This window comes from Mus caroli, unplaced genomic scaffold, assembly GCF_978045245.1.
Source record: "Mus caroli unplaced genomic scaffold, Mus_caroli_1 scaffold_1, whole genome shotgun sequence".
Taxonomy (NCBI): Eukaryota; Metazoa; Chordata; class Mammalia; order Rodentia; family Muridae; genus Mus; species Mus caroli.
This window is the reverse complement of record NW_028227256.1, coordinates 152,728,547-152,743,430: the sequence shown is the minus strand read 5'-3', so window position 1 is coordinate 152,743,430 and position 14,884 is coordinate 152,728,547. Positions and strand designations below refer to the sequence as shown.

Genomic DNA, 14,884 nt, shown 5'->3' with positions numbered 1-14,884 from the left:
GCTGCTGTTTTTGGCCACCAGATGTCACATAGGGGTCTCACACTAGGCAGTGTGGTGTCTGTTGGTGCTTCTACCACAGGCTGCTTAGGGCCAGTTCCGCTGAGCCTCAGAGGAGAGGAGCCATGGTCTGGGGCTGCTCTGGCTCCTTGCTGAGCGTCAGTCAGGATGCCAGCATGAATCTCATCTGACACCACCCCCACAAAAACAGCAGGCCCTGCCTTCTGCTTCTAACTAGCTACAACATAGGCATCTAGCATCCTTAGCAAAGGCTGTCTCCAGCAGACCACAAATGCCAGAGTTGCCTCACAGTCACGATTTCAGCTGGGAAGCCTACCCAAGTCTCCCCAAAATGGCTGGAGTGACGTCAGTGTCTGGTCTGACTTGGCTACATTCTTTTGGGTTCTGTCATTCCTTTCCACCTGCCTCTCCTGCTGCATACCAAACACTCCTGTGGGTTCACATCGGGAGGTAGGGGTGGCTCCCTCTCCATGCCACCAACCTGTAGTCCCAGCAGGTAAGCTGTTCAAGCACCCGAGAAAGGAGATGAAGGACAGGGCAGGATCCCACTGGGAAAGCCTTCTGCCAAAGAACTGTGAGCTTGGTTATTTAGAGACAGGGCCTCACTGGAAAGGCTCATCTTGGCCAAGAAGCACCAAAAGGGACAGCCACACTTCAAACAGGAGAGGAAGTGTGTACGGAGCTCAGATTCGGCCAAATGGCCACAAACCTTTAGGAAAGGGCTTGGAGATTCCATATTCAGAGCCTGGATTCTCTGGGACCCAGGGGCTACAATGAAGGGGATCTTCTGGACCCATAGGCCAAGGTACCACCTCCCGCAGTCCATGATGCGTCAAGCCACAGATGGAGGCACCAGAACAGACACCCTACCTGTGCTAAGCACCTTGACTAGGGAGAGTCCTTGGAGAAGGTATTATGTGGGCAGTTACCACATGTTTCTCAGCCAGCTGGTGAAGGGGTCAGGACTGCTCACCTGTCCCCAGGTCCCACTGTGTTGTCGGCTGCAGGAAAGTCACCCGCAGAGGCTGTCCCCCTCTGTCCTCCAGCAGGCTGGCAATGTTTACACAGCAGAGGATGGCAGCGGGCTCCAGCTTTCCCCAGAGGAACCAACCCATGTCTGCTGTCAGGGCAGGGCAGCTGACAGAGAACCCGAAAGATGCCCAGCTTTCAGGTGGACTGGGCTGCGGCAGCAGCGGCTGGAGACCTGCCCTGTCAAACCAAGGCCCCATAGCTCCCCTACAACATGGCTTTCTTGGCAGCCAGCCACAAGTCCCTGATGGGCTTGATCATTTTACAACCCAAGGAATGATCACGCTGGCCAGGCTGAGCCTCTTGGAGTGGTAGAGGGAAGGGTGCAAGAAACAGGCTTAAAGCTGTAGACATGGGCATCTATTTTCCCTGGACTTTGACCACATGCCACCAAATCCCAAGTGAGGAACTGTGTGAGTGACCCTGAGGCCAGCAGTAATCCTGCATCGTACTATGAAGGAGATTTGGTCCCAGCCACTTGTATTACTCTAGTGACGTGTCCCCTGCCTTGGCCTTTGGGCTGAGCCTGGGTGACTTGAGCTACAGACTCCATCTATTTATGAATCCTGAGCAACACAGTGCACATAAAAGCTGATGTCAGAAAAGGTTAGTTCATGCGTGCTAAACTGAAGGCAGATAATGGAGTGTCTCCAGGCATCAGTTGCAGGGGTTTTGCTATTTTGAAAGAGGCCACAGAGAAATGAGGTTAAGCATGGGGCAGAGGGTAGGGAGTGACACCTGACATCAGTTGTGAGGGGTGTGTCACTGTGTCCTGCATGACGTCTCATCTCCTCTCTTCCTTTCCTTTGCAGGGCTCTATGTGCAGGCCATGGCTGACCTGGATACTGCTAAGCTGTACTCGGGGCTGCTTGGGGTCGGGGATGAGATCCTGGAGGTGGAAGGGGCCAAGGTTGCTGGGCTGGGCTTGGCTCACATCAAAGAGCTACTGGCTCGTGTAGAGAGCTTGTCCATTCGTGTCCTGAGACAAAGGCCGGTCCCCCAGTGACCCAGAAGTACCGCTGCTCTTGCTGACACTCCTACAGGACGCCTGACTCACACACACAGCAGGAGGGGCTAGAAACATGCCACCCAGAGATAACATGTGAACGGAAAATGCAGTTCACAGATCAGGCATCTGTCTGGGCAGTGGCAGAAGCTGTTCTGATCGGCCCCCTGCAGGAAGAGGCCGAGTACCCGTGTGTACGTTCAGTTAAGATCACTAGTTTATACAGGTCTAGAGACAGAGAATCCTGGTTTCTTCCTTCACAGAAGTGGTCACATTCCTTTGTTGGAGGGAGAGAACTGCCACTGACTAATCCTTGGGTTGGTCCCTGAGAGCTGGCCTCAGCTTCTGGCCACACTCACTGAGAAGGCTCCCCAGCCCCCAGCACACCAGAGACAGCGTGGCCACCCTGGCTTTGTGCCCCATCTCTTTCAGCCGTGGCTTGCCTGGTTTCCATGTGACACTTTGCTTCTGATCCAGAAAGGGCTCAGTGTCTTGGCACAGCCTGACAGCCAGGAGCACATATTCCTAACTGTGTGTTCTGTGAAATATGGCCTGTCAGGAGTTCTGTGCCCCTTCTGGGTATGCAAACTTCTGAGAGATTCTGGGAGCCAGAATATTAAGAATTACTAGAGATTTTTTATGACCAACACAAAGTTGAAAAATGAAACTATTGCCATTTGCAGCAAGTGTGGCCATGTGGGATGGGGGGGGGGGGCTGGCCCAGCCAACCCTTTGCCTCCACCCCTGCCTAGACAGAGGTTGTTGTAGCCTGGCCTGGGCGGGCCTTTGTCTTTGTTCTCTTGTCCAGCTTGGAGCCAGGGCTGCAGCTGGTGTCTGGCTCTCCCCCAGCTGCAGGGTTCCTATCCAGACCTCCCTGGTGGCAGCTGTGGGTGGGCAGCAGGCAGGGAGGCTGTGAGCTGGGGGTGGCCATCCCACCTAGGTATAGTGCAGCCTGCTCAGCTTAGATCCTGCTCAAGGGCTGGGGACGCTAGATGCCTGGACAGGCGTCAGTCTTAAATTATTAAAAAGCCAAAGCTGCTTTCACTGGAATTGCTGGATTCTGTCTTCACTTCGTCTCTACCAGCCCTAAGAGGCTTGGGGCAAGGCAGGGGCAGAAGGGTACAGGTATGGCCAGGGGGCATTCGGAGGGGACATGTGGAGGCCTGCAGGGGTAGGGTCATGGCCAGGGTAGATGCAGAAGGCTCTGCAGACCTTGAGTCAGGAGAGGAGCCCTGGCAAGGCTGAGATCTGAGAGAACGAAGCTAAGAACCTTGGGCTAGGTGCACGGTGGGGTAGTGTGTGGCTCACTGCCGGTGTGGATCTTGCCACAGTGCCAGCTGTGGTCTCATCTGGATTGGGCTGACATGAGTGTCACAGGCAGTTTTTATTGGACAAGGAAGACACTGAGGGAGTATTGTCTGTGGAGAGGTGAGAGAGGAAACTAGCCTGTCTTGGGAAAGAGATGGGGACATTTGCAGCAGAAGTCAGCTACAACTCCGCTGCTCCTGCCCCAGAGGCTGGGGAGAGGAAGGGAAGTGGGGGACTGTCTCAGAGCCCCAAGAGTGCAGGACTGGATGGCTAGGACTACCCCAGGCTGGAGAAAAAGCAGAACAAAGGGGCTTCTAGCAAGTGGAATGAGTAGCTAGCGTACCATGTGCATGAAACCTCAGGGCATAAAGAGGGCACTGGAGCACTGAGAGATGAATCTGCCTCCATCCCTTCCCTGCAAAAGCTACAATCAAGGGGAAACCCTGGCGACCCCATACAGCAGTGGTTCTCAACCTAAGGGGTGCGACCCCTTTGGCAAACCTGTCTCCAAAGATATTTCCATTCAATTCATAAAGGTAGGAACATTACAGTGCTGAAGTAGCAATGAAAATAATTTCATGGTTGGGGTCACCACTGCATGAGGAACTGTATTAATGGGTCGCAGTGTTAGAAAGTTGAGAACCACTGTCCTGCTGGCTATTCCCTAGCCTGGAGCTGCCACTAAAGAAATTTCACCTCTGGGGAATGTCAGTAGCAGAAGTCACCTCTGCTTTCTGTATAGCAAGGTATACAGGTGTATGTCTTCTGGAGAGATGCAGTGAAGGGGCCGGGAGAGGCCAGGAGGAGGCTGGGGCGGCAGGAGGTTCTGCTGGCCAGGCCCTGGTGTACCCGTCTTTAAACGGAGCCTACCAGGAGTGTCCTGCTTCTTGGCCTTTCAAAGGTGGGAAACCCAGCTCAATGGCAGTCCCCAGCCCTGTCTGCCCCGAGTGAGGTCCACCTGTCTTCTCTAGCCTTCCTCCATGTTTCCTCCCCCAGGGCAGAAAAGGACAGAACCCAGATGTGAGAATGTACAAGGTATACAGGCTTTCCTGCCTCTGACCTGAGATCTGAGGCACCCCGTGGCCTCTGCTTTCCCCTGGGGTAAGCAATGCTGTGGTCCCTGGCATGTGTGTGTGTGTGAGTGAGTGTGTGTGTGAGTGTGTGTATGTTGGGGGATAGGGAGAGTGCTTTGCTCTCTCCAGCATCTTGTCTGTTCTGTCATTTGCTTTACCTATAGAGCTATTGGTGTGGTTCTCCAGAAACTGCACCATCAGAACCTTCTAGAACTTAGTTAATTGCCCTAAGCCAGGTCTGGTGCAGGCTGGAGAGGTGGGGGAAATGAGGAAGACTCCATTAACAAACAGAACAAGGAGGGGCAAGAATCGCACACCACCTGGTCAGTGTGGCAGTGTCTGGCATGGTGCAGCCGGGTGCAGAGCTGGAGATCTGGTGGTGAGGAGGGAAAAGGCGCTCCTAAGCACAGCTTTGTGAAATGAATGGGAACTTCATTTTTCCTGTTTATCTGTGGCCGTTGCTGAGTCTCTTCCACCTACCCACTGCCTGGCAACCTTTACAAGGATTAGAGAAGTGTCAGTCCTGGGAGCAAACCATGACGCTGTGCTGGCGCTGTTCCCTCTCCCTTTAGCCCTGACACAGTCGTGCAGTCAGAGGCCTTTAGACGGTGACTTTTCCTCAGTACAATTATCCTTCACTTACCTGGCAACAACTGTCCTGTCCTGGTGCACCTGCCCAAGCCATTTCTTCTCTCCCCAGGCATATTCTGGAGCTATTCACAGACTCCTGCCGTCCCCGGATCCCTTCCCACTCTGCACTGTGAAGTCTCTTTCCAGGGCAGCCAGAACACCTGCTCAGAAATGGCAGCCTTCCTTGGCAAGCTCTGCCCAGCTCTCAAAGGCTGTGGGTTTGGCCAGGTCGCTGGGCTGGGCCCAGGAAGGGAGCTGCTGGGACTGGCTCAGATACTGTGCCCACGGAGCCAGGGCTCAACAGCTGCCCTGCCAGTCCTGGAGGGCATCCGGGACTGTTCTGTGGATGCCCGGGCACCTGCCAGGCCTGTCTTTGTCTTGTCCTTCTGCAGTCTGGGCTCAGGCCCCTATCACAGTGTGGGGCTGCCCTTGGGGCTCTGGGCAGGGGCCAGGCATGGAGGGGAGGCCTGCTCTGTGCTTTGGGATGCCCACACCTCCTGAATGGAGTCAGCTTTAGCTGAGAGATACGGCAAATCGGCATGGCATGGGCTAGAAGGACCCCTAGGCAGCGGGCCCATCCCACCTGGGGACCACAAAAGCTTCTGGGGAGGGCCAGCCTCAGCCCTGTGACACCCCAAGTTCACCAGCCTCCATCCAGCTCAGAAGCTAAATCGGGAGGAAGGACTGAGGATGTGGTAGGAGATCTTGCACTGCCACTGTTGCCGCCGCGGACTCGACAGAGTCTCCGGGTCTTCTTGGGTTACTAAGATCAAAAGTTTGTTCAGTATTCTTATAAACAAAATCCAAATACCACTGGGGCTGACTTCCTAAGCTCCTGGACTAGAATTATTATCTTGGGTTAGCCCAGGCTGGCCTTGAACTTGCTGCAATCCTCAGCCTCCTGAGTGGCTAGAATTTATGCAACTATGCCAAGGCCTAGATCAGATTTCAGAGTTAACTAACAGTAGGCTTTAGTAACAGCTCTGAGACATGGTCAGGACCGAGGCAACTGTCACCCATGCTTTACCTTAGGCACGGAAGAGTTTGATGTTTTAGAAGCTGGCTCCATCAGGAGTGTTCGTCTCCTGAAGTGTGAGGGTCTGATTCTTAGCACCCACATTTGTCAGCTATGGTGATGGATGCTTGTCACCACAGGGGTGCAAGGGTCCTTGGAGTCAGCTAGGCCCCAGCTGGAAATCTTGTCTCAAAAACCAAGGTAGATGGCTCCTGAGGAATGTGCCAGGTTAGAGACAGCTTTAGTGAGATACCTGCCTGCCATTACTCATGGCAGACGGGCAGCTTTTCCTGAAGCAAAACCCTGTGGTCCAGTCAAACTTGGTGCCAGCAGTATCTGAGTGTAACCTGGAGATTGAACTTGGTCTCATACACTAGGTGGGCACTCTACTTCTCAACTATTATGTCTCTAGCCTCTTTCTACATCATGTGTATGTGTGTGCGCACATATATTACACTTACATGTGTGTGGGTATGTATGTGTCATGGTACCCATCTCCTATCACATGGGCTCCCAGGATTGAATGGGTCATCGGGCTTGAAGGTAAGCGCCTTTACCACCACTGTACTACTTTATACCTCACTTCTCTTTTCTTTTTTTTTTTTTTTCTTTGAGATAAGGTCTCACAAAAGTTCATCGGGCTGGCCTTCACTTTTAAATCCTCCTGCCTCAGACTTTGGAATAGCTGGGGATTATAGGCACTAGACTAGTTGTTAATTTCTTTCTTAAGGTTAATATGTGAGTGTCTGTCTGTCTGCCTGCCTGCCTGTATGTACACCTATGCATGCCTGGTGCCCAAGAGGCCAGCAAAGGAGGTGGGATCCCGTGAAACTGGAGTTATAGGTAGCAGTGTGCCACCAGATGGGTGCTGGCGAGAGAACGCAGGACTGCAGCGCAGCGCAAGCGCTCTCAGTGCTGAGCCTTCCCCAGCCCTATGCTGGTGCCTCTCTTAGTGGCTTCATGCTGCAGTCTTCAGGCCTGTAATCCCAGCTGCTTAGGAAGCTGAGGCAGGGGGATTGAAAATCTGGCTCTCTTGCTCCGTTTTCCCATGTGTTAGGACTCCAGGCAGGCAAATCTGGTTTTCTTTGGTACTGGGACTGAGCCCTGGACTGGGTAGGCAAGCACTCCACCAACTGGGTTACCTCCTGAGCACTCACAATCCATGACTCCCATCTTCTAGTGGCTGCCAGCGTTCCCTGCCGCGGGCAGATATCTATGTCAGGAATAGTTTTATTTCATTTTTTTCATATACTTTACCCATATGCTTTCCTCTCCCCCAGTTCCTCCCAGATCTTCCCCACTCCTTGTTTACCAAGTCCAAGTGTTTTCTCCCTTCATTTAAAAAAAAGGGGGGGGGGGGAGAAAAAGAGGAAGACCAAAAAAAAAAAAAAAAAGAAAAAGAAAAGCCCATTGTGTGTTGGCCACTGACCCCTGGGCATGGCCTGCCTCCAAATGCAGATGACAGACACAGTGATCCTCCATGGATTCTTTTCCTGAGACCCAGCAGGTATCAACTGCAAACTGTTTCCTTCATATGTCAGTGTTTTAAAGTGTGTGTGTTGTATGAATGTACATGTGTGCATGTGCGTAGAGCATTGTTCTTCTACCAGTCCTTTACCTCTCGCAGCCAGCGTCTTTCACTGAGTTTGTAGCCTGTGGGTTTTTCCAGCTACATTGGCCATGGAGTCCCAGTGATCCTCCTGTCTCTACCCAACCCCAGTGCTGAGGCTTTAGACATGAGCAATCAAACCCAGCTTTTCAGCATGTACTGGAGAATCTGAACTCAGGTACTCAAGCCTGCATGGTGAGTACTCCGGTCCACTGAGCTCTCTCCCCAGCCCCATGTTCATTAGTGCAGCCGGGAGGGAGGAGTAACCTGTGTCTAAGTGTGAAGACTAAAGCCGAGAGCAAGAGTGGACAGGGGAAGTGGTAAAGGGGAGGGAGAGCACCGAGGGCAGTGCTCAGGTCTCCATCTTGCTTTAATACTGAACAGAATCCCGTCACACGGCTCGGCTGCAGCAGGACTTCAGGAGCAGAAGTAAGAAGTGGACTGCAAGGTGTAAAAGTCACCTTCATGGAGTTTATTTTACACAAGTATGTCTTAGAAGTTTTCAAATGTGATGTCATCAAATGTTAGGATTACCACCAGAGCAGGCATGACTCTTTGAGGAATGTTTCCCTGTAGATGCAGAGCAATGTAGAAGCAATGGTCCTCAATGGTGTGCATTGGAACCAGGGGTTGTGGGTGCTAGCCTCCTCTAATGACTCCACAGAAAATGCATCTCTAACAAGCTTCTCACCACGGGAGAGCCATCACATAAACCTACCTGTGGCAGAGGTGACAAAACTCTGGTCCCAGGGATCTGGTTCACTCTTACCATGCTGTGGGGATGTGCCACCTGTAAGATGCCCAGGTAAAGTTCTGACCCTGACCCCACACCAGTGTGTATGTCCTATTATTTAAAAGTAAAAATATTTATCCTTGGGAAAATATATAAGGGTTTCTTTCCCACTATTTTGCCACTTATAAATTCCGTTTCTGTATTAAAATAAGCCATGGAGGCTACTTCTACTTATAAAATCAAATCTGCTATCATCTGCAGCTGGGTTCCTTTGACCGTTTCCCAGATGTCCCTCATATCTGTTAGCATGCTGAGGGTTAGGTCCAGCCTGGGCCAGTCAGGAAGAAGTCACAGGAAGCTAGCTGAGAGCACTTGCCAAAGCCGGGGTGGGACTCAGTGGTGCTCAGTGTGCTCTATGCACGAGGGCTAGGGTTCAAAAACAGAAAAAAGCAGAGCAAAACAGAAAAGCAATTCCAGAGCCTTGTCAGTGGGTGGCCGGCTGCCCTGCCCGCAGACAACCAGGACACAGACACTCTGCTTCCCCTGGGAATAAAGACACCTGCTTCTCTCGAGCCAGAGCTCAGCTGCAGGGTCCTCCTCGCTGTCCACACATGGATCCCAGCAGAATCTGTAGTCCGCTGACACAGAAGGTAAAGCTTGATCTTGGTCCCACCCCAAGGCTCAGGAAAGCGCAGATGGAGCAGGGGCAGGGCCCGGATATCTGCTCAGCTAACAGTGATGATGGTGGTCTTATTCCTCAAAGCCCCTGAGGGCCAAGTGGCCTTTCAGTAGACAATTCATAGCCATGAGAAGACAGACTGTAAGATACACCTCCTCATAAAGCCCTGGCCACAGTGGGCAAACCAGGTCCGTGAGACGTTCATGTGAGGGCCCAGCGGGGGCAGGCACTGCCTGAGCAGCCAGTGTGCACTGCTAGGGGAAGAGCATGTCTGGATTAAGGTCACATCAGAAGAAAAATAGCACCAACGTGTTAGCTGATGGCAGGGACACACACACACACACACACACACACTCACTCACGTTCTTTTCTTTCTCACCCTGCCCTGACAGCTGACTTGGCAGAAGCTATAACATATGGAGGATTTCCAAATGCAGCCAGTCAGCAGCCACCTGAACAGGCACCGTTCAGAGCTTCAGTGTTTGTCCGCAGGCAAACACGCCATGCCGAGGAATCAAGTTAGCATCACTCTGAGTTCTGTCACCAAGGCCAGCTTCAAGTGCCTTGACTTGTCCTAAAAGGGCTCCCGATGGCTAAGTCCTGCCTGCAGTGGCTATCCATCCCCTGCAATGGACAGCCTCTGGGTCACAGCCCTGCTGCTCAGGCCATAGGAGCTGTTCCACTCCAAACTTACGCTTTTCTGGAATCAAAACCAGACAGTAAAGCTGCCCAGAGCGCATTAGTAAGAAACAGGTGACAGTGGCTCCCACGTTTATACACAGCAGACCAATATCATCCTTTCTTTAAAAACTGTACATTTATATAGTGATTTATTTGCACATGTGCCCACAATCCAGCACTCGTGGAGGGGAGAGGACAACTTGTGGGTGTGGTTCTCTTCCTCCACCAGGTGGGTTCTGGGGCTCACAATTGGGTCATCTGGTTTGGCAGCAGGCTTTCCCATCCCCCAGTGCTCACTCTTAAAGAGAAAGGCCATTTTCAGGATAAGATCTTTTTGAAGGTTGGGAGTTGAGTAAGGGCAACTGGACATTTAAGACAGACCCCCTCCTATCTTACTAGGCCCCTCCCAGATGTGAGGGTCCAGAGAGGATCCTGTGGCCGAGTCTTCAGTGGCCCAGTAAAGCCTCTTGTTGGAGAGTCTTCTCTTCAGGAATTGACTGGGGCGCACAGTGAGGGGCTGATACATTTGCGAACTCCAATTTTACGTTCTCTCTACTCTCGATGGACAAGATACACTTTAAAAAGATAAACAGAAGCCCATCGTTCCTACCAATTTGGGAGGGAGGCAATGCAGTCAGAGGGAGGGGGAGGAAGCGACAGCTGCTGTGCTCCACGTTCTATAACTAGCCTTCCAGATAGTCCATCTCTGTTTTGGTTACAAATTCACTTTGTGGCACAAGGTGAAGCCAAACCACACCAAGTCCACAGAGGTGAACTCAGTGCATCCCTCCCTCAAGCTCTGGGCCTGCAGGTGCCACGACTGCCCCTCTGGTCTCACTCTGTGGGCAGAGAAATCACCCAAAGAAAACCCTTGGCCCCACTGCCTTTACTTACAGAAGGTAAAACACTTAGCAGAGACAGATTTCTGTTGGAATCAGACGGGATTTCTCTTCACAGCCCTTACTCGCACGAGGTGAGAAGGCATGGAAGTTGCCAAGCTGTTGGCTACCAGACCCATCAGTCTGTTTAACTCTGGCTAAAAGCAGAGAATAATGGGCAAGTTGCCAAGTTTCCCTGTTTCAGCTCTAGCGTGAATTCTGAAATTGAGGAAAACACAACATGCGTGCTCAGGCATACATGACAATTCCATTTGCCAGGATTGTGAAGTCCAGGGCAGGCATAGCATTGTGATGTCCCAGCCCAAACAATGACAAGATCAAAACAGAGGGCTGAGAAGTAAAGGTATTTTGGGATCCGTGCTCTGGCAGGTGCTCTCAGTGAACTGTCCTCCGTCCCATCCCCAGGCGATAGGAAAAGCATTCTTCCCGTAAGCACACTAAGCTCTTTTGTTAGCCAGCATATATATTCCACCAGTTCTTTAATGTGATGGCTCCAAAACCAAGTGCAGCAGGCAGAGTGGGGCTGGGGAGCACATCTGTAAGAGACACACACTCCTAGGCAGTGTGGGCCATCCCTGTGTTCCCTTCCCTAGTCTAGGACATATGGCAGAAGGATACCTTCAGCTCTCTGGGTCACTGCAGAAGAAAGGTCTGTCCTTGTCCTCTTTGCCCTGGTTCTGCAGTGCCTGGCCTGGACTAAGCCAGCCGCTGCAGGACTGAGGCCCAGGAGGGAGCACCTGCGTGAGAAGCTCCTTTCTTGCTGACACGCCACGCTCAGTCCCAGTCTGTGTCAGGTCTATAACACTGTTCGGCCAATACCTTCAATCAGTGAGGTTGCCATACGCACTCAAAATAGATCCTACAAAATTAAAGCCAGAGTCACAAGTCTTCGTCCCTGACCTATGCGGGAACCTTACTAAAGACGTGCTCTCTGAATGGGTCTGACTGACTCTCCTCTGCTAGCAGAGAGCATGGCTTTAAGTGCGGTGATTTCAATTCTTAGACTGTTCACGGCTTTGTAATGTGGAGTGTGGGTTTCAGTACTCAGACAAGGCCCACATTGATTTTTAACAAAAGGCTTCTATATTTTAATGCAAATCTGAGGCCTGCCCATGGTCTATGTTCACAGAAGACTATTCAAAACTTTAAAATTTCGTGAAACAAAAATAACACAGAACCCTACATTGAAGCCCTTTGTAATATTCACACTTTCTCCTCATCTGAAAAGAACTAACATCACTGTATCTAACACCAGAGCTTCACGCAGACGCGGTGCCCACCCCCTTTTGGTCTTACTAATCTTTTAGCTTTTACCAATAGGTAGATTTCCTTACCTATCATGATCCTAAACAAGATAAAATACCCTTCTTTTAAAAATTGTTACAAATATTTATTTAAAAGTGCAATTTGAAAGTTAGCTGGGCAAGCACATCATTGGGAATAATAAAACAAAACAAAAAGGGGACCCAAAAGTCAAAATCCCAAGGAATACGAACAACCCAGGATTTGTTTTTTGAAAGTTGGCATGCTAAGGAATGCACAGAAAGGCAGAGCAAGAGAGGTCAAAGGTCAGGGTATCCAGGTGCTGCTCTTCCAGCACAGAGGACGACTGAGCGGCAGCCTCCAACGTGGAAGGCTGGCTCTGGCCCTGACGGCTATGTTAATACCAGGCTATGCATTCGGGACATTATGAGAAATCCCACATTCATGAGCACATCTGAGGTATGGGAACCGTCACCCGAAGCCTGAAGCGTAGTGTCAGCAGTTTCAGCCACTTCAACCCAATAAACCATCTGTCAGGGAATTTGGACTCCCTCAATAACTCCAGTGGATGATGAAGTCAAGTTGTTCTTAGAGAACAGAGTTCCAAGTTCTCTTCCCCATCTATGCTATTACTCACAGAGTAAGGGACCTCTGGCTCAGAGCCAGCCTTTCTGTGTCAGGACAGCTTCTGCATAAAGGCAATAGATGTGCTGGCCCTCCTACCTCATCTCTGAGTGCCATCAGCATAAAAGCATCAGAGAAGAAGGCATGTCCCACCCGGCTGAGCATTGCTGTGCTGTACGGGGCTCTACATCTGCAAGCTGCACCTCTGAGGAGGCAGCCCTGGGACAGACTGGCCAGGCCCTGGGAGATATCATCATTCCTTCAATAGGCTAGACCGACACAGGTGCTGCTGTTCTCAACTGCCCCAGTTTATTAAAGCCTTTTGTCATCTGCACCCCCAGCCCCAAGGGATTTCACTATTTCCTGTTGCTTATCCCTGCCACAAAAACACCCGGAAAAGCAGTTTAATCTCAACTCTTACCCAGCAAAATGAGACACTGCATTTCTGTCACGAAGTGTTTCTGAGCCTTCTGTTCTCAGAAACAGCCAGCTCTCAGGGGCTAAGAAACATAACAGCAATGAAAACGTACATCCCCAGATGCCCTCATTCTTGCCAGGCTTCTTCTGAAGGGAGAGTGGCACCCATCTAAGCAGGGAAAAGGGTCTGAGCAGAAGGAAAGGCTGCCAGAGACCAGTAGAAAGAGCAACGGAGTAAGTGGGGCTGTCAGTTCTTCTGAGGACTCTGTCCTTCTTTCCTCAAGGAGCGAGGTCCAGTAAGGCAAAGCAGTGGCTTGCTGTCCTCAGGAAGAGTGGGCAGCCGGGGCTTCTGCTATCCAGCCGGGCACATGGTCACCTCTTCCCTCTTCTAAGCTTGCCCTCTGAGTGCTGGGAGAGAGGGCTGTCTCAAAGCTGGAGTCACAGAGGAGGCGGGTAGAGGTGTGTTTCTGGGCGAGGAATGTAAGTGGCGGAGTGCTTGCTTCTCCTCTCCCCTGGGTCCTCGTGCAGAAGTGCCTGAGGCGGGCGGGCCACCTTCACAGCACTAGGAAGAGGATCAGCACGACCACCAGGACTGCGAAGAGGACGGCTATGGCGCACCACTGGCGCCGATCTGGAAGGCAGGACACAGAAGTGACCTTCCCAGGGTTAGGTACTGCCCTTCCTGAGACATAGGTCCTCAGACTTTAGGACAACATTGCTGAAGCAGAGAAGGGACAAAGCATGCACATGGCAGAGCAGAGCAGATCCCAACCCTGCCCAGGCACCAGGTCCCCTGTGCTGTTCTGCCTTGGGGCTACACTTCAAACACATCTACAGCTCTGCCATTAAGTGCAGGCTTTGAGTCCTGAGCCTTTAGCTGAAGCCCATGGATCTTAGCTTTCTGCTGGTGGCAGGTGCACCAGTGAAAAGGCTTCTGGCACTGGTGTGACAGATTAAAGCCTGCTTTAATCTCCCACAAAGAGATATGCTTCAGCAATGCGCATGCTCTCCTCATGAGCACTGTGAGAGGGTGGAGAGAAGAGACAGCCACTGCTGGTCGGTTCAGGAAATGAACAGCTGAAAAAGCAGCTCCCAGGGCAGAGAATGACTTATTTCATATCACACCTAGTCAGATAAGGAGATTGGTTAGCCAGTAACTGTGTTCAAATGATTTACACAGTATATCTGTAATGAAAGCCAATGCCTTCTGAAACCTTTAGCCCTACTAACAGTTTGGAGCAACTGGTACAGGATACAGAAAGGCTACAGTTCCTCTAGATGGTTGAAAGCAGAGAAGCCCTCTGCAAGATAGAAAGGCCGACAGGCCCAGGGATGCCTACTGTAGCCCACAACCCTGAGACTACAACTGTCCCCCCCCCCCCGAAGGGTTAAAGAACAGCTGCATTGCATGCTGTGCAGGGCCCCAGCTTGAGGCACCCACAGAGACAGCACCATCATTAGGACACTTATGTAACTTGCAGAAATGTGGACCACACAAGTGGCATGTCCACTAGCAGGTCCTAGTGTCCTTCACAAAGGACCAGGATGATACAAAGGAATGTTACTAAGAAGCTAGGCATGCTGGGTATGTCTCTTAAGTTAACACTAGGAAGGCTGAGACAGAAGAATTCCCACAACTTGACAGCCAGCCAAAGTGCCAAAGTATCAAATCGGCCAGAGTCATACAAATTCTGTTAAAGAACAAAAAGCAAAGGACATGATGAGGAATGACTGAGTGCCCAAATGTCTGCTGTGCAGGCATGAGCTCCAACCCCCCTCACCCAGGTAAACAGAAGGCATGGCTGCATGCTCCTGGCGCCAGTGCTGGTGCGGAGCAGACAAGTAGATCCTTGGGACTTTGCTGGCCAGCCACTCTAGCAGAACTTACAAGTTCTAGGTC

General features: G+C 51.4%; 2 protein-coding genes across 3 annotated transcripts in view; one reads left to right on the top strand and one right to left on the bottom strand.

Annotated features, from left to right (window-relative positions):
- Positions 1 to 3,097, top strand: part of Kiaa1614 (KIAA1614 ortholog) — a 31,775-nt gene extending 28,678 nt beyond the window's left edge. For both annotated transcript variants that reach the window (XM_029479341.2, XM_021164911.3), the window contains exon 10: positions 1,860 to 3,097. In XM_029479341.2, coding sequence (XP_029335201.1) covers positions 1,860 to 2,053 — 194 coding nt within the window. In that variant the 3' untranslated portion in view covers positions 2,054 to 3,097. The remainder of the gene's footprint in view (positions 1 to 1,859) is intronic.
- Positions 3,098 to 8,098: 5,001 nt separating this feature from the next.
- Positions 8,099 to 14,884, bottom strand: part of Stx6 (syntaxin 6) — a 50,191-nt gene continuing 43,405 nt past the window's right edge. Inside the window, exon 8 of the mRNA XM_021156063.3 lies at positions 8,099 to 13,615. Coding sequence (XP_021011722.1) covers positions 13,539 to 13,615 — 77 coding nt within the window. The 3' untranslated portion in view covers positions 8,099 to 13,538. The remainder of the gene's footprint in view (positions 13,616 to 14,884) is intronic.